This window comes from Misgurnus anguillicaudatus, chromosome 2, assembly GCF_027580225.2.
Source record: "Misgurnus anguillicaudatus chromosome 2, ASM2758022v2, whole genome shotgun sequence".
Classification (NCBI taxonomy): Eukaryota; Metazoa; Chordata; class Actinopteri; order Cypriniformes; family Cobitidae; genus Misgurnus; species Misgurnus anguillicaudatus.
Window position 1 is genome coordinate 42393506 of NC_073338.2, and position 19438 is coordinate 42412943.

Below are 19438 nucleotides of genomic sequence, written 5' to 3' on the forward strand. Positions count from 1 at the left end.
TTGTTACTTATTTGATTTAGTTTTTACATTTTATTCCATGTTATTAACACATGAAGGTTAAAAAAAATTCACATAAGTAGTTAATTTTGGTAAATTGGGCCACTTCAGATTAAAAGTTAAAGGAACAGTATGTAGGATTTTGGTCAAAACTGGTACTGCAATCACAAAACTTGTGGCTAAAACTGGTATTGCAATCACACAACTGGTGGCCAATACACAACATGACAACATAAACATCAGTTGAGGGCTGCAACTCCACTTTTTAAATGACAATATCCTGCCCGGACCACTGTTGTCAGTGATATAAGTATTTGAAATGAAAATGTTTTCTTAATGTCTAGTGACATATCAGGACCATTTTATGATTCATTGATATAAATTTCTTTCATACTGTTCCTTTAAAGCTATGTCCCTGAATTCAATTCAAGGCACCATATAAAGTGTGGTTTGAGGTAAAGGATTTTAGCTGTGCGTTTGTGTGTGTTTGTAAGCGTTTGTGGGCTCTCAGCAGTATTACCGCATTATTACCTCTTCTTCCTCAATCTCTTTAGAACACAGAACCAGCAATGCAGAGCACAAGAGAATGGGTGAGAACCATACACACACCTCTTCCCTTAGCACAAGAGATATTACATGATTGAGAACGGTCAAATGAGAAGTCTAGTATAATAGTACCGAATGTGTTGAGTTGATCTGATGTCACACTAGGCCCACAGATAACACTTGAGGTTCCATAGAAATGTTCAATACAGAATTAAATTGAATTTAAGTTTAGTCAACAGCATCTGTGGGATAGGGTGGATTTAAGGTTTTAAACGGTACATTCATGTAACAAATACTGGACTAAACCATCCATTGGGTTATAAATAAATCTATGCTGGGTTGTTGTTGCCAAAATTCCTCTAGGGAATTCTCACCACTCGGTGGCAATGTTTGCAACTAGGCATGGGCCGGTTGCCAGTTTTAAGGTGTACAAGGTTTCAAAACCACTAAAGTACCGCAAAATTAATAAAATCATTAAGTCATGTCATTTATTTGATGTTTACATGAATGTATTTTACAACATACTATTTCAAATTTGAATTTAAAGGCTTTATTTTTACCTGGCATATATGTTGTTTGTTGCTTAAAGTGGACAAATCATGAAAATCTGACTTTTTTCATGTTTAAGTGCTAATTGGGTCCCCAGTGCTTCTATCAACCTATAAAATGTGAAAAGAACAACTCAGTAACTTAGTTTTGGTAAACCATTCTCAGGAAGCATGTGAAAAAATAGGTAATTAAAATTTGGCTCCCCTTGTGATGTCAGAAGGGGATAATACCACCCCTTAATCGGCACTATCCAACCATGGCACTGCCATTTAGTGCAGAGATTGTCTCATTTGCATTTAAAAGGACACCCAAAATGGGACATTTTACTCACACCTACAAAGTGGCAATTTTAACATGCTATAATAAATTATCTATGGGGTATTTTGAGCTAGAACTTTACATACGTACCCTAGGGACACCAATTTTTTACATTAAAAAAAGTCTTATAACACACTTATAAAATGTATTGTGTCCAGTTGAAAAGCTGTTTGTATATGCAGAGATTTGAAAATAACACATTTTAGTGTTGCAATGGCAGGTCTCCTATTTCTAGTAATAGACCCTTTTACAGCCCACGTGATCAAATAGTTGCATGCGCATTTTGGCAACGGACGTGGTGGTGTTCTAACGTGTCAGCTGCCATGTGCATAATATAACATCTTGCTACAGTTTAAAAAAAATTAGCCTGTTGGCTAACACTGGCGCATTTACAGAAATGTTTATTAATGTGCACTGTCCTTAAATAAATAAATGAAATTAAATCAAACTCAAAAAGTTTATCAAATGGTTTCCCATTTTTCAAAATGTTTGCTTGTTGCGTTTACGGTTGCACTAATATTTGTATTTTGCACTATATATTTGTATATTTTTATTATATATTTATATTATATATTTGGCCATCTGCTAATGTCTTCTATCCACTCCACTATAGGACACAGATCTAGTAGCCCGATACGTTTGATACAGTCAACTTTTTAAAATAACTTTCTGTGTTGCTTAATTCACTCGCGTTGCCAAGATGCGTGCGCATACATTGCTAAGTTATCATTGTGTACAAACAGTAAAAGGGTCTATAGGATTGCTCAATCTTGTTATTTAAAGGACACAGATCATTTATTATAGACGGTTTTATCCAACGCATGTGCATTGCGGCAGTTACGTGTCTGGATGGAAACTCCGGTCTCTGTCCAGTCTCTGGGTTTTGTTTGTGTGACGTCACATTAACAAGAGAACCAAAACAGCATGTCTTATAAGACTGTTTTGGTTTAATAGGGGTTAAAAAAGGAGTGGATTTTTTTTTTCATTTTAGGGTTGTTGTGTTCATACACTGCCAAACACACATTTATGTCCAAACACTTTGTAAAAGTGGATTTTGCATATTATGTGCCTTTAAAATCTTGGTAGTTACCCAACCATGGGTTAAAAACAACCCAACATATCCCCACACTTTAGAGTGTAAAATACTCACTGTTAGCTACAAGACTTAGACAAGTGTCATGTTGCTACACCAAGTAAACATCCAATGTTTCAATGCTGTTGTCATGATGACATGAAGCTGGTAAACATGGTAACTTTCACAATGCCGCTCATGAATGGCGTGATGTGAGGTGATGTAACCGCTTGTATATATAGACCCGGACATGTAGTCTGTCAGTGTCGTGTTGAATCAGCAGAAGAAACTTATCTGTGTTCTTGCTGTCCACATGCGTTTATAATGTCAGATCATGAAAACCATCAGATATAGTAGTCCCACTTTATTGCTTTGTTGACAACATGAACTTGAATTTTTACACCTTTTGATACTTCTATTATTATCAATTGTTCATTTTACGACTTACAAATGAGTGAGAATTTAACATTTTGCAAGAAGTTCAGTTTAATGTAGGGCTGTCAAAAGATTAATTGCATACAAAATTAAAGTCTGTTTTTGCATAATACATGTGTGTGTGTGCACTGTCTATAATTATTTAGTATATATAAATAGACACAGATGCATGTATGTATTTAAGAAACTATTACTATTTTGTGTTCATGCGTGCATGCATGTGTGCGTGCGTGTGTATATATTTATTGAGATTTTTATTTATTTATTTATTGAGATTTTTATTTATTTTATATTATATATATAGATATAGACCAAATATATACATACATACATACATAAAATTTTTCTTAAATGTATACAAAATAATTACACACAATAAACACAAATATATTATGCAAATACAAACTTTTATTTTGTATGCAATTAATCACGATTAATCTTTTGACAGCCCTACTTTATTGTTAATCTATTGTTAATTGTTAATAAAGAAATCATCTAAATATACGCATATCTTACATTTGTGCTTTGCTTATGTGTAAAAACATGGTGCACATGGAGTTTTACATGCGAACAGTGCAATAAGGAAGCATACGTAGATGTAAATATTGCAAAATCATAATAATGGGCATGAGGATACAATAGGCAGGCTGTGGTGTATGTATATGTAAACATGAGTTTGTGTAACTGTGCATTCACACCAGACGCGGTAGAGGCGGCAAAAATGCGCTATTCGATCAGGTCCGGTACTAGGCTTGCTGGACTGGGGGGGCAGTCAGGATTTTTGGGTGGGCAGCCATTTCTTGACTAAAATGATTCATACACTAAAATTATGGATGTTTCAATCCAATATTACTTTGCATGTTTTATAATAAAAGGCAATTTATATGTCATTATGCATGTTCAAATTTTTAAAGTAGATGCAATTAGATTAATGATTTATAATGTTATAATGATTACACTAGTTTGACACATTTAGTCACAGTTAATGAAGTCAGGCAAGCAGGTGATATGAATACAAAGCTGTACATATAGCTATATTTTATTAATGTTTACACTGCATTTAATCTATTATTTCACTTATAGATAAATTAAAGCCATTCTTATACCTACCCTACCCAACATATGCCTTTATTCTAAATAAACACTTGTTAGGAACTTTATTTTCACTTCGCAAACATTTTCTTCATTTAAAATAACGTATTTTCAATGTGATATATGTGATAAGCTGTATTGTCATTAATTCCTGACCCTATCATACATGCTGCTGCAGCAACCTCAAATATCACAACAAAGCACAATGCTTGTAAGCAATTTGACATGCATGAAAAATTTGTCAAAGGTTATCCTATAACAGCACCAGACAAAAGCACAAGCCCTAAAATACTGTAAGTGTGATTTGCGACGAGAGTTCATGACACAGCAAATTAGATATTATAATACAACGCAACATTATAAAATACAACATTTTACCTTACGATGACCTTGCGGGGTGAAAGCTCCTCTTGAACTTAAAAGTCTGTAGATTTTTGCGTGTGAAGTTTTTCTCAAACGCGAGCTGAATGAGCTGATGAATGACGATGTCAAAACCGCTAAAATTTGATTTTAAAACTGCACTGCACGCGATGCTCAGCTGTTACAATACTGTATAGTTACTGTATAACCATCTTATATCATTTATATCTACTATATAGTATGCCACAACCAAACTGCATATTCTAATTTTAATTAACAGAACTACGTCTAAAACAAACACATTAAATGCTGCTGGAGACTTGCCATTGGCGGTTGTATTTGCATGAATAAATAATGAGGTGAGTCTAAGAAAGGATAAGGGGCTATTTTGGGCATGTTTTACTATAAAAAAAAGTTTTAATTTAATGTGTTGGGTTATTACGTTTATGTAATACTAAATTGCATTGTTTTTGATATATATTTTAAAGATGCGTTTCTTTTTTAGTTACCGTCATAGAGAACAGTAGTAGTTTTCCTGTGACTTAAATACTGCTGAAAAGACCTCAATGGTTTGAATAAGCTAATCAGACGATAGTGGGCGGGAGCTGTAAACGCTAGCGCTTGCCTAAAGAAGAGTTTTTTTGTGAAAAGAGACTCCGTTATTTTAAGGTTGGCTGGACATTTTTGGGGGGGCAGAAGGAAAATCTGGGGGGGCAATGCCCCCCCCCAGCCCCCCTGTAGACCCGGCCCTGTATTCGAGTAGTTGGATGCTTGGACATTTTGAGTTTACTCGCTTCATTCGCGCGTGATATTCTAGTAATTCGAGACATTCACGTGGAAATTCGCTTCATGGGAGGGGCTTTTACGACTCCGCTGGCTTCCTGTAATCACGTCACTACTAGAGCAAGCTCCTGATTGGTTAACGCGGCACGATTTTCCACCAAAGATTTTTCAACTCAATTCTGCGCAATTTGCGCATTTCGCGCTGCAGGAAGCCTATTTGCGTCTTTGCAATGACCTAACATGTAAATCAATCACGCTTGCCGCCTCCTCTGCGGCTGGTGTGGACACCACATAACAGCGTAAAACGTTAAAGTGTCTAGTGCACATAAAGAGTGCATTATAGACGGTTTCATCGTACGCCCGTGCGGTGACGGGATACGCGTCTGGTCCGAACTTTACTTCTGGTTTCATTTTTTTTTATAGTCTGACTATTTGCTAAACTGAATTCTTCAACAATACCTTGTCGAAAACAACAAATGTTTTGGTTTCGTATGTAATCTAAATGTTGTTTATTTTGCTTGTTATATAAATAAACTACATTTAACGTACTTGTTTGTTATTTATTCTTAGCGGAGTTCACAGGAAGTTACGTGTTGACCACGAAAGCCTCTTGTTTATGTTGTTACTGCTGAAACCGTCTATACACAGTATTGCATTTAATAAGTATGGTAAACAATAAACACAGTATAAAAAGCTATGCGTACAAATAAGACTAGTGTTGATGCTAAAAGTGAACAGCACACAGGATTTTTTTTTTTTACAAATACTGTTGATCGAGCTCAACCTCGTATTGAACCCGAAACATTACGGTAATAGTTTTCAAACCCACGCCTGTCTTTCTGTTGGTCTCTCACTGCTGTTTGTGCATTAACCTCTTAAGACTGATAAGATCTACTTTGCCGGCGGCGGAGAGCATGAGACTAAATGAAAAGCATCCATTCCCTGCCAAACGCAAGCGTGTGTGCGTGCAAGTGTGTGTTTCAGAGGTTGTTACAATAAAGTGAAGGTGATTAAAGCTCAATAAAGATGGAGAGCTTTACGGCGCAGTCACTCAATGAATGCTTGTTAGTACTGACATCTCTTTCTCTCCCTCATTTTCTCCCACACAAACACTCACACACTGACAGCCGTTAACATGAGGGAGTCATCGCAGAGGTCGTGAGAGCATTCGACCTAATGGGTTTATTATCCGAGGGTCCGAATCAGAGAGAAGGCTCTCATTTCTCTCGAATGCCCTCGCCGCTTCATTTACGTGTACCGGATTTCCTTCAATGAACACGACAGCTGTGCATTACGGAGGGGCATGGAAAAAGTTCAAAATATTAAATCGGTTACCCAACCTTGCCTTTTTTGCTGCTTTTGTGCATAATTGTTGTAATTGACAGTGCTTAATACGTGTTTGCCTTGTAATTTGAGTCGAGAGCATGGGAAATTTAACAAACTGGAAGTCTTTAAATGTTCTGTAGTGTGCGCTTGACCCGAGGCGTATTTATGCGACTTTATGGTTTTAACATTAATTGTCTTTACAATAAAATATTTATGGGTTTTCCTAATGAACCTGTCTCTCCAGGCGGTCCTCGTTCCCCCATCATTTATCTTGGCTTTTAAATAGATGTTTCATTCATTTACAGCACAAGAGCAAGTTTTCTTTAATTAGACTATGAATTAAATGAGGAATACAGTAATGTCTCTCTCTCTGTCTTTTTTACAGAAGGTAGAAGAAGAGGAATTGGTCTTAACTCCAGACGGTACACGTGAGTTCCTGACGTTGGAAGTGCCTCTGAGTGATTCTGGCTCTGCGGGGTTAGGCGTCAGTGTTAAGGGTAACAGGTCAAAGGAGTCCCATGCTGACTTGGGCATCTTTGTCAAGTCTATTATCAATGGAGGAGCAGCATGCAAGGTTAGACGTGTACAATATTTTAGATTTGTACGTTTAATTGTGAATGTAGGTGTGTTTATGAATCGTTTCGTTTGATTCTCTGGCGTAGGACGGTCGACTGCGTGTCAACGATCAGCTCATCGCAGTTAATGGCGAGTCTTTGTTAGGCAAGACCAACCAAGATGCCATGGAAACGCTGCGCAAGTCCATGTCAACGGAGGGCAACAAGCGAGGGATGATTCAGCTGATCGTGGCGAGAAGAATCAACAAACACCTCGAGGTATATGAAGAAGATAGAGATGGCCATTGTTATGAACCCATATCGCACCAAGTATTAATCCTTTTCAAATCCTATCATGGGTGATTAATGCTAAAAAAGCTATAAACAGCATCCAAAACATTTTATGATGCAGTCACTTAAACCGCATTTAAAGTGAATAGTTTAAACCAGGGGTCTCCAACCTTTTTGTGAGCAAGGGCTACCACAATGGATAAAACAATCTGGATGACTACTTTTTGATAGTCTACTTTTTATTTTATTTTACTTGTTGATATGTTTTAGTATTGTTTAAAATGGTAACATACGTAAACAAAGCTAGGCTTATATAAAAAATCTGTAATAAATAAATATTACATTTGAGATTATCAATAGAATGTGCTTTGACGGGCACCACGTTGGAGACCCCTGGTTTAAACGCTAATAAGTACTGATTTGTTATCTTTGCCCATTGGGTAAGAAAATAAACTTGTAATGACCAACTGAAAGCCTTTAAATGCTCAAAAAATTTCTGTGCGTTGACGTAATGTCATACGGGATATTGATGGGCTCCTCCTACCTATTTAAATAGCAGTTGATAGTTTTCATGGGCATGCCCCGCTGGAGGGCAAGTGCTATCTGCCGTTGTCTCCATTGAGTGAGTATTTTTAGCCTAAATAAAAAATTAATAAAATGCACAAACGGTCTAGAAGACAAGCCTGAGCTTTACTTCTACAGAATGCCGTCAGAGAAGAAAACGCGGAAAAGAGAAATTTGTGAATTTTGTGCCATAAACGTATATGCCTTATCTGTCCCCAGTGAGGGGAAACAATGGCAGCCATCAATATACACTCATATTTACAGTTTCTACTTCATTAATGGTAACCTTACGTAAACACTGGATCTATTAAACATTGTATTTTTAGCCATAAATTATATCTTTGTGTTATTTTCTTCAGTAGTGCCTTACTGCAGAGCGCGACATCCGGGGGCGGGGTTGGATTCAGATCCAGGGTGGAGCTGGATCCAAATCCAGAGATCTCTTCCCACTGCATTTTGATTGGTCGGCAGTTTTAACACAAGACACGTCATACACGTGTTGTTGCGTTACTATTTCCGCATTGAGTCGTAACTAAATTAAGTTATTATTAATTAGTTGTTTCGGGCACTAAGAGTAATCTTACCACATGCAGTTTAATACCTATGAATGTTTACAGTATAACTTAAATATGGATAATTATTAACATATATCTGGCAAGTTATTTAGAAATTAACAAATTGAATGTTTATCTTGTAGGGACTTTGAACTTGTATTAACGCATCTTTGCTTACAGCCATTATGAAACATGTTTCCTAAACATGGTTTACGTTTTAAAAAAAAAGTGCTAATAAAAGATATCAAATACATTTGTGTTTTTATGTGTAATAAGTGGGATTAAGTACAGCCAAGCGGGTCGCAATTATATCCCTTTAGTGTTATCACCCTGTCGGTAACGTCTCCCTTACCTCCCCTTACACTAACTATGATAATCACTTACTAAATTATGAATCATTCTCGACTATATTATTAATCAAACGTACACTTAAATTGATAAGAGCAAATGTTGGCGACCACAGGATGCAACTAATTGCGGGCTGCAACAACGCAAATATACTGGTTGTTACACAAATTTGCGTTGTTACACAAATTTGACGCTGTGAGAATGAAAGGGACATGTTTTTATATTGACCAAATTAAATGTGTTAATGTATCTTTCGGGATCTATGGCAGGCAGGGTGGACAGATAAATACTCGACATGTTTAATCTGAGAGATTTCATAAGTTATTTACGCCTGCCGGCTGTGTAAAAACGTTGCTTTGTTCCGCTATTTTGAATGGAAGCCAATGGAAGGGCTGCTTTTTATCCCCCAAAAAGGGGCGGTGACGAAATTTACAGTCAAGTTCCCGGATGTGCCGGTAGTCCGTATATAAAGTGGGAGAAGTTGGATCTAGATCCCGCCCCTGGATGTCGTGTTCTGCAGTGAGAACCATCAAATTTTCTTACCTGGATTGTTGTTGTATACTGGGAAAACAACTGCGGTGATTACTAAAGTTAGCTAAAGGGTTGCAAAAGTGATGTGAAAGAGAGTGAAAATGCAATGTTTGCAAATCTTTTTGCACCTTTATTAAATAATTTGTTGTACAAAAAGTATTAAACTTGTGCTCAGTGTGATCTTTATTGTTTTTCATTAATATGATTTATAATATTAAAACACAAAACAGTATGATATAATATTAACATAAATATAATCTTGGCGGCAGTATAAGCCAAGGAATTTTCCACGAAATACATGTAAACATTGCCAAAGTGGAGGTCTGCCAGGTTTCTGACGGCTTTAGTAACTATAAAATACGAAATCGGGTGGTATGTATAGTAGTGATAGGTCAATATATTGCATAGGCTGATATATATAGGCTGATATTTTGACTTTTTTTTATTATCGGCATCGGCCAATAATTTTTTTCAGTCGGCCAGTTAATTTCTCCATTACTTAAATTTGATGTTTGTAATAAAAAAGACACTCGGTGTCGCTTAATTTAACGCCAAAGTCAGTGACCAATCATTATTCATTTTTTAACATCAGGGACAACACGCATTTAACACACTTATTCAAACAGTACCCTGAGATGTCAGATCCACATTAATTATGTCTTGTAAATATGTTTTAAGTACTTTAAATGGAAGATATATTTATAAATGTTATGCATAACATATGTATTTTACCTTTCACCAATTTTCCAATGTCTCTTATTTACTGTAATAACATTTGTGATATACCGGCCTCATATCGGCCAATTGGCCATACAGCTTTCTTAATATCGGCATCGGCCATAAAAAAGCCATATCAGTAGACCACCAGTCTATAGATCACAAGCTCCCAAACAGTTTAGTTTGGGTTCATATTTAAATTTTTCTAAACAGAGCGGCTTGTGCTGCCTCTCTATAAAGAGACCAAAGTAAACTGCTGCTTTCTTGCCCTCCAAGGTGGGTCACGTGACTGAAAACTATCAATAGTGTTTAGTTTACATCACAGCCTGGAATCTAATAAAAAGCTTAAGTGCAAAATGACGCATAAAAGTCATTGATTGCTATTGGCAGAAGTGAGAACCTGTAAGCTTATGTCTTCTAAATGCAAATATTGTCAATGTTTTGGAGCACACTCTATAGATATCCTTAAGCTTACATATTCGAAATAGAAGCTAAAGAACTTACATTTTGATTGTATGGGGACCTATGACTTTAATGTGCCCTATCCTATTGTTTTAAAGGAGACATTTTACTTTTTCCATTTTTAAGTGCTATAATTGGGTCCCAAGTGCTTCTATCAACCCTCGAAAATGTGAAAAGGATCAACCCAGTAACTTAGTTTTGGTAAACCATTCTCTACAAGCATGTAAAAAATAGGTCATTGACATTTGGCTCCCCTTGTGATGTCACAAGGGGATAAAACCACACCTTGATCAGCACTATCCAACCACGATAATGCCATTTAGATCCTCTTATTTGCATTTTAAAGGACACACCCAAAACGACACATTTTTTTTGCTCATACCTACAAAGTGGCAATTTTAACATGTTATAATAAATTATCTATATGATATTTTGAGCTAAAACTTCACATACACACTCTGGGGACACCAAAGATTTATTTGACATCTTAAAAAGTCTTATGAAATGTCCCCTTAAGCATAAACCTTAACATGTATGCATTTCTGTTTGCTTCTTTTGAAGAATGATCATATCATCTATTTTTACTGCAAAACAAGGAAACATACCCAGTAACAACACACATGTGGTCTGTTTTTGTGTCTTTCTCCAGAGACATCGTCTGGTCCATTTAAAGACCAGACATTCAGGTCACTCCATTTCACATGCGGCAGTCTGTCCAGAAGGGCCTTCAAGAAATATTTTCTTTAATTCTGAAGGGAAAGCCACAGTATGATGGGCACACACATTTGTGTGTCACTGTGCTGTTATAAATGAGGGTATTAAAGTTTGAGCACCTATGGTAACCGTCTTACCCAGAGCAAGATCGTGGACAAAAATAACTACATGCAATTTTCCCATCAACCTTTTCCCATAAGTGTTCTGTCAGTATGAGCTGAACAATTTCAAAAGCCCAGCAAATTACATTACTATTATGGTTTATAACTCTAATTCAATCTGGACCATTTTCACCTTTGTGTGTGAAAGAAAATGACATTAAACATGTGATAACATTGCTGAGAAATAAGTATAAACACTGACCACTTTGTCGCCAGAACCCGATTGAAATCAAACATTGATGCTCCCAATCTCATTTTAAGATTATAAGACTTTAGACTGGATTTCACACACATATAAGTAAACAGATATACATTTCAGAAATGAGACCTTTAGGAGAAGTTGTGTACTCAAAGCGATAGTTCACACAAAAACCAAAAACTCTGTCATCGTTTTCTCATCCTCATGTTGTTCAAAGTCTATATGATTTTTTTCTGATGAACACAAAATATGTTTGGTGGGTGGTGGTGGGCACACGGTTGATGGTACCCATTGAATTCCATCGTATTTGTTTTTCCTACTATGGGAGTCAATGGTTACTTATCAACTGTGTGCTTACCATCATTTATCAAAATATCTTCTTTTATGGTCATCAGAAAAAAGAAATTCATACAGGTTTACAATAACATGAGGATGGGAAAGTGATGACAGAATTTTTTTTTGGGTGAACTATCCCTTTAATAAAAAATGAGCAAATTGTGATGTTCTTTGTGTTGTTGTTTTTCAGGGTGAGAGCAGATCCAGTCCCCGGCGGTTAGATCGGACCTTGAGCCCGTCTCCTAATGACCACGAGCGAAGGATCTCACACTCCCTGTATGGGATTGAGGGGCTTGATGACAACCTGAGACCACAAACAAACACACCCAACCACAAAATGAGTGAGTTACACATTTGCAAAACTAACAATGCATTTTAAGGGTGATAGATCACCTTAAAATGAAAATTCTGTCATCATTTACTCATCCTCATGTTGTTTTAAACTTGTACTTACTTTAAGTTTTTATTAAATTACTTTTTTCAGATGAACACAAAAGATGATATTTTGAGAAATGATTGTAAACACACAGGAGATAGACCATTGACCTCCATAGTAGGAAAAATATTTTGGAAGTATTGTGATAAATGATGAAAAAATATTTTGATAAATGATGTTAAGCACATAAATTCCATCATATTTTTTTATTCCTACTATGGAAGTCAATGGTCACTCTCTGCTGTGAGTTTACCATAATTTCTCAAAATATATTTTTTGTGTTCATCAGAAGAAAATTAATTCATACAGGTTTACATGAGGATGAGTAAACAATGACAGAATTTTCATTTTAAGGTGAACTATCCCTTTAATTAGTGAAAGTGAAAAAGTAAAAGTGACATGCTTGTAAAGTATGCAACGCATACTGGAAATATGACCTCTGCATTTAACCCCTCCTAGTGAGTAGTGAACAAACGCACTGCAAGTCATAATTAATTAAATTAATATAATCGATTATGAAATTTATTGTCAATGAAATGTTGCCAGGTCCACAGGCTTTCAGCAGAAGTCTGAATTGGGCTACTTTTAACCTGTTTCCACAGGTTGATGTTTTTCTGCGGTAGACATGCAAGCTTTAGTTTCAGTAGTTGTTTGTATTTGGGCTGTGAATAGTTGCAATGCTTTTGCAATAATTTTGAATGGTCATTGGGCTGGCAGTACTGACAGGACAATGACGGAAACAAAAGCGAAAACAGTACAAAATCAGTGCTATCAGGAAGACAGAGAAATCTGGAGCTACAAAAATGTACGTTGTGTGGAAAATAATGTGTTTTTTAACCATAAACCACGTGAACACATTGTATTATACCAAATACACAAAATAAAGTTGTTTTTTAGCAATAAAATAGGTGCCCTTAAAGGTGTAGCGGAGGATTTTATCGAATTTTAGAAAAGAACCGCCTTTTCCACTTTTTTAAAAAATGCAATTGCGCAACACTCCTGTTTGACAACTAGGAGGACCAATAGTCTTGATGATCCACCCGGGAAAAGAAATTCCTCCGCAATACGTTTAAATTTAAGTGTGTTTGTATTTGTTTAATTACTGTTGGGTTTTAAGAAAAATAGCATTGAGCCACAAACTAAGCATCTGTTTTAAAGTAAGGGGAAACCCTGTTTTTTTATTACTGTGACGACACACGTACTGATGCTCTTTCTCTCTAGATACTGACAGATTTCAGGTGATCTCCTGGCTTTCTATGCCATTTTCCACCTTGTTCTTTTCATGTGTTCAATACTTATTCCCTGTGTAATTTCAATTTTTTTATTATGACTCAACTTGTATACTTAAATGTTCTTATTTCTTTGTATGAATTCAATATTTGGCTTAATGGCTACATCTGGTGGACATTTTTGTGTCAATAGCCCACTTAGAAATCCCCTTACTGATAAAAATGCTGATGTGTCAAATACTTATTTTCCCCGCTGTATATCACTTTCATATCATATGGTTTATTTATTTTGTTAATAAATATGTTAATTTTCATTGAGGTCTATAGTTGAAGATTAAAATGAGTTTATTAATCTGTGGCAAAATTTCCTCACCAGCACATCCCTGATGATTACAACTCAATACATTTTGTTTATTTATATTTTGACATTTAAAGATATTTTACTATTTTAAAAACTGCACAAACTTTTTTTTATTAAAGGCTTACAATATCAGTAGTGTAGTAGTGTGGGGCTTTTGCACTTTTAAAAATACACTTCTACACATGAATACCCTAATGTAGTGCCTTATTTAGCTACAAGTAAAAAATCGAATCGAGTAAATATTTAGGTTTGTATTCGATTAGTCGTTTAAGCGAAAAAATAATCACCTGATTAATCGATTATGAAAATAATTGTAAGTTGCAGCACAATTAACTGCACAACGAGTGATGCAATACTAACAAAGAAGAAGTAACAACAGGTAGTTATACTATGATATTTACAGTGATTTGTCGCAGTTGGACCACAAACATGTGTAACGTTTAACCTCCAAAGACCTGGTGTGTCCGTGTATGTGGACATCACATTTTTTTGTTGTTTGCACCATATTATTTAATTCTGTGTAACTGGAAGCTGTTGTACACTAATGTGGACAATTACACTGCTTCATGTTCAAAGAAAAATATTTGGTTAGTATATTTATTGGTTGTTCTTAAACCTCAAATAGCTGGTAGAAATCTGAAAAAAAAGCTTGGGTCTTGGGAGGATAAACCAATTTTTCAAAATCCCAAAACAAAGTGTTTCTCTTCACTTCATTTACTCTCGGATCCACTAAAAAGTGCTGTTTCGTAAAAAAATCCCGATTTGCATTATTTTTAAAAGCTGGATGAGGTTAATTCTCAGCAGATGTTCTTTGTGATCACATTTGAGCACAGCTTCAAATTACAGGAGCAGAATTGGCATCCCTTAGCCTGTGGAGTATAGGGAACATGTGGTCTAACAAAAAACATATGAGAGTTACTCAGGACAAACAGATGCAGAGCTGTGTAGGTTACTGAGAGCTCTCTGTGTGAGAGGCAACGCACAGCCAGCGCTGTTATTCTGTCTGTCAAGAACTGAATTCACTTGGGGGAAATGACAGTAGCAAAAGCCAGCAGGGTGCCAGACGCATACACATGCACATGTCTTTTTCTATTTACTAAATACATGCACAGTCATGCCCATGTATACAAGCTATTTACATGCACTACTATGACACTCCTGCAGAGAGGACACAGTCAGTCACAATGCCACTTTGTCCTTCTTTTCAAAAGCCTGATTTAAAACCTCCTTAGGAGATGTTTGAGTGAAGATGCAGTGAATTGTATTCCCAGCATAGGGAAGTGCAGATGGGGTTGTTCATTTGGGTTCGGGTCTGTTGTTCAGGTGAAGGTCTATACAGGCAATGCAACAAATGCTCTTGGCTTTAAACAGGTTAATGGCCGTTTTGTTTCGGGAATATTGAGTAATTCGTTCTCGAGTCTGGCTACAGGTTGCCCTGCATGTATGTGATTGCGGCTGCTTTTTTCTCTTATGTTCAATACAGACTACAAGCTTACATTTTAGCTCAACTATAATTTCTCTTGTCGTGATGGTTTATAATCAGTAGCTGTGGAGAAAACAACTTCAGACTAATTAAATATGGCTGTGACGATTATTCGTGTGTCCTATTAAAAAGACCTGTCTGAAATTGATTCTGAATTGCAAGGCTGCGATTCTGTGTTTTATGCTCAACTTGTGCGTGTATTACGGCATTTTGGTCAGTAAGTCCTTATTAATCTAAAATCATTATGAGTCTAAGTCGTGTATAATGTGCATTTGAAAAAAACACACGTTAAATAACATCATTTTAAAATATTCTTTATATCAGGAAAATACAATAAACTATTTGAAGAACGGCGATATAAATATTCTTATAGACATTTCCTGGAATAGTGTTTGTAATGGTACTTCTTCTGTGGCACAAATGAAATTTCTGCACGAGAGCGCCCTCTGGCTTCTGGATGTTCTGGGATTTCACCATCTTTCATTAAAAGTCATTCATTGCAAAAAAAACATGCATTGCTTGATTAATCTTTAAAGCCCTATAGTTTTATTAAAAAATTGCCAATTACCAAAAAATTAGACCATCAAGAATAGCTTACATAAGTAAATGTCATGAAATTTGTTACATTTTCCAGGATTTCTCCACTGTTTATATAAAAAACTCAATTTTTTATTTTTTGGGGGGAATTTATTTAATCTAAAAAGTAGCATTCTTTCTCTTTCTTAACTCTTTCATTGCCAGTGTTTTTTTTTTTTTAAAGTTGCCAGCCAGCGCCAGCATTTTTCATGATTTTCACAAAAATGTAATGCCTTCCAGAAAATATTCTTCTTTAAATATATAAACATACAATATATCAAATGAAAGCGCAAAAAAAGTTTCATCCTACCTTCATTACTTCTCTTGTAATCCCCTCACAAATATGGGTAGGTTTCTTCAAAAACACCAAATTTTTAAAGATAATACAATTTTTGTGAAGGACTTTTGATAGATATCAGATGCAGAGCGTCCCTCAAAACATACATTGAGTTCTTACTCTTTCATGTGAGGCGTTACTTTCGGGTTGCATAAGTTGCGGATATGCAACTGGTGGATAATAGCGGTATTGCGGAAAGCCGGCAGGGAAGGGTTTTCTCATAATTGAAGAGTTATCGTCAATTGTTGAGTTGAAGTCTCTGTGAACCAGGAGTTTCAATCAACTTTACTTCCATTTTGTGACGTATTTCCGAGTAAAGAGGAAAATAGCGGGGATGGCTTGTGTTTTTCACTGTGAATTGAATGAATATAGAAAAGTAGGCGTTTCATAGAGTGTTGCAAGTATAATGTATTTTTGTAGGCTAACCCAGAAGTTAGCGGGATACTGGTTCCCCAGACAAAAGATGAACAGATGAACACTACCTTTATGTATTTTGAAATCAAAATTCCCCTTTATTCTTCTAGTAAACACATGTACATTTCATAATTAATAAAATGTGTATTTTAACTTTTTGAACAAAACGTGTAAGTGTCATTAACTTTTGTTAAACACATAGCTCATTATTTTGCAATCATCCAGAAGTACTTGGGAAAAATGAATTGGCTGTTTTTGCGAAAGAACCAGTGTCACGCTAACTACCGGGTTGGCCTACAAAAATATATCATCCCTGTGGCACTTTATTCAGAAATGGAACTCACAGCAGACTGAAAGTTGAAGGGGGCGTGGTTAACAGATGCTCCCGCCCAAGCTGCCTAGCTGATGTCTTCAGAAAATGATTGCCAAGAGAGGGCAGAAGTACAAGTTTTTGAGGGCACATGCACTTAAAAAAATCACTTATAAGGGCGAACGCCCCAAACCTGAATTCAACGATTTAGTAGATTGCATACAAAGTCAATGCAAAGACACGAATAGACGCGAACTTCGGCGTCTTTGCAAAAATATTCAAGTTAAATCCAGCGAGTAATCCAGAGCAAGGAACACAATTCTTCGTGTTTGGTGTGTATGCAGCAAGATACATTTTTGTAATAAACATTGCAATATTTCATAAAAAATTCAGTTTTGATTTGATGTGGACTTGAATATATACACACGTCTCTTTCTATCAACATTTAAGTGAAAAAAGCTAAAATTTGTACACCACTTTTAACAAATAAAGCCGTGCAAATTGCATCCATTTGCACCTGCATGAGAAACTACATTTATGGGAAGAGAGATAGAGAGAGAGAGAGAAAGAGATGAGCATTTCCAGCTTACAGATGTGCCATTTTCAAGCAAAAAAATTATTATAAAATTATTATAAATCTCAGAAAATTTATTATTACTATTATATTAAACCATCTGTTTATATGTAGTTTTTATACATATTTTCTGTTTTACATGTTATACATGTTATGGATGTGATGGAAACAACATTTTGGTAGGAATTATGAAAATAAAAATGCACAAGGATGCAGTAATACCCAACAAATGAAGAAGGGACAGCTCTGTAAAAAAAATTAAATATGTATTTCTTTTTCATTATGTGCTCATTTCTTTTATGGATGACACATTTCTCTGTTATGGACGTGACATATCGGAAAGCTGCACTTGCCTATGGAAAATAAAACAAATAGTGATATCTGAGATTTCAGTATGGTTAAAACATGCGGTTAAAACTTAATTCTTTGTATGCCATGGTTTCATTTCTCACAAATATTTTTTTATAAAACATTAAAAATCCAACCTAATTACGTCAACTGATTTGTGTAAGGATTATAAGTTGTGGTACTGTATGATTTTTTTTTAAATATAGTGTGTCTTTGAGATGTCCTCACTGTTAGAGTTTCTCATGTGTGTGTGTCTGTCAGATAAAACAAAATGGACTCCTCCATGTCCTTAATTTGTGCAAACCGTACCGTACAAATGATTCACGGCTGTTCTTGACACACTTTGACTTTGACCTGCTTTGCTTGAGATTTAGTTTTGCATACATTATAAATAACACTGTTGCGATCTCTTTATTTTCACCATCTGTGAAACAGGAAACCCATTATCGTTTGTCATTTTTCTATATTTTATCATTTTAACAAAAAGTGTAATTCCCAAAACATGCACAAAAACCTGTCTTCCTTATTTGTTTCTTAGATCATTTTCAGCTCTCACCCACCGTCAACATGCCGCAGGATGATATGGTCATAATAGAAGATGACACGCCGCATGTTCTCCCTGCACGACTGTCTGACCAATCATCTTCCAGTTCTCATGATGACATGGGTTTCGCAGTGGAAACGCCTCCGCCGCCACTCTGGGACCAAGGACTTCCGGACAGGTATAGTAAATAAAAAAGTTTGGTATATAATTTATTACTATGCATGAGTTCACTTATTGTAGTATTGTCTGTGTGTCTATTTTGAGCCTAAAACATCCAAGTCTTCTGACGATCTTCCTGAAATAATTGAGTCCATGGCCTTTCCATTGTTTGTCAAGGAGTCTCAGTTATTAGAAGCAGGCCAAGGATGAATGCTGATGCTACTCTCTCTCTCTCTCTTTCTTGTCTCTCTCTCTCTCACGCCTTCTCTTCTTTAGCTCTGCCAGTGCTAATGATGAGGGGGCGTTTCAGAGGGAAGGTTTTGGCAGGCAAAGCATGTCTGAGAAACGCACCAAGCAGTTTGGAGACCCAAGCCAACTCGACATCATCAAGACCCGCAAGTCTAAGAGCATGGACTTAGGTACTCTTAAGATCAACCTCGATCAGAGGGGGCCTAGAAAATCAATTTAAAGCGTAGTGCTTTTGACATAGATACTCTAAAGTTTAATACAAAAATTCAGTGAGTCTAGCCTAAAGGTCAATCCTACTTGATACTCGGTACTTGAGACTTGAAACACTACCCTGAAATCTAATGCATTGATCAAGTCTTCTGTTTATAATTATCATAATCAACATCCTATTTTATGTATCAACTTATAACACTCACTGTGCACTAAGAGGACAAAGTCTGCACTACATTGTTCTCATGCATGTGCTTTCTAATCCAAACACTGTTTTCACTGATACAGTTTTGATGGAT

General features: G+C 36.0%; 1 protein-coding gene across 3 annotated transcripts in view; it reads left to right on the forward strand.

The window, feature by feature from the left end:
- pard3ab (par-3 family cell polarity regulator alpha, b) overlaps positions 1–19438 on the forward strand; it is a 146321-nt gene that overhangs the window by 64659 nt on the left and 62224 nt on the right. For 2 of the 3 annotated variants that reach the window (XM_055203291.2, XM_055203293.2), the window contains exons 12-17: positions 552–587; positions 6864–7052; positions 7141–7311; positions 12100–12250; positions 18516–18699; positions 18957–19099. In XM_055203291.2, the coding sequence (XP_055059266.2) occupies positions 552–587; positions 6864–7052; positions 7141–7311; positions 12100–12250; positions 18516–18699; positions 18957–19099 (874 nt within the window). The remainder of the gene's footprint in view (positions 1–551; positions 588–6863; positions 7053–7140; positions 7312–12099; positions 12251–18515; positions 18700–18956; positions 19100–19438) is intronic. The other variant, XM_055203292.2, reaches the window with a different exon arrangement.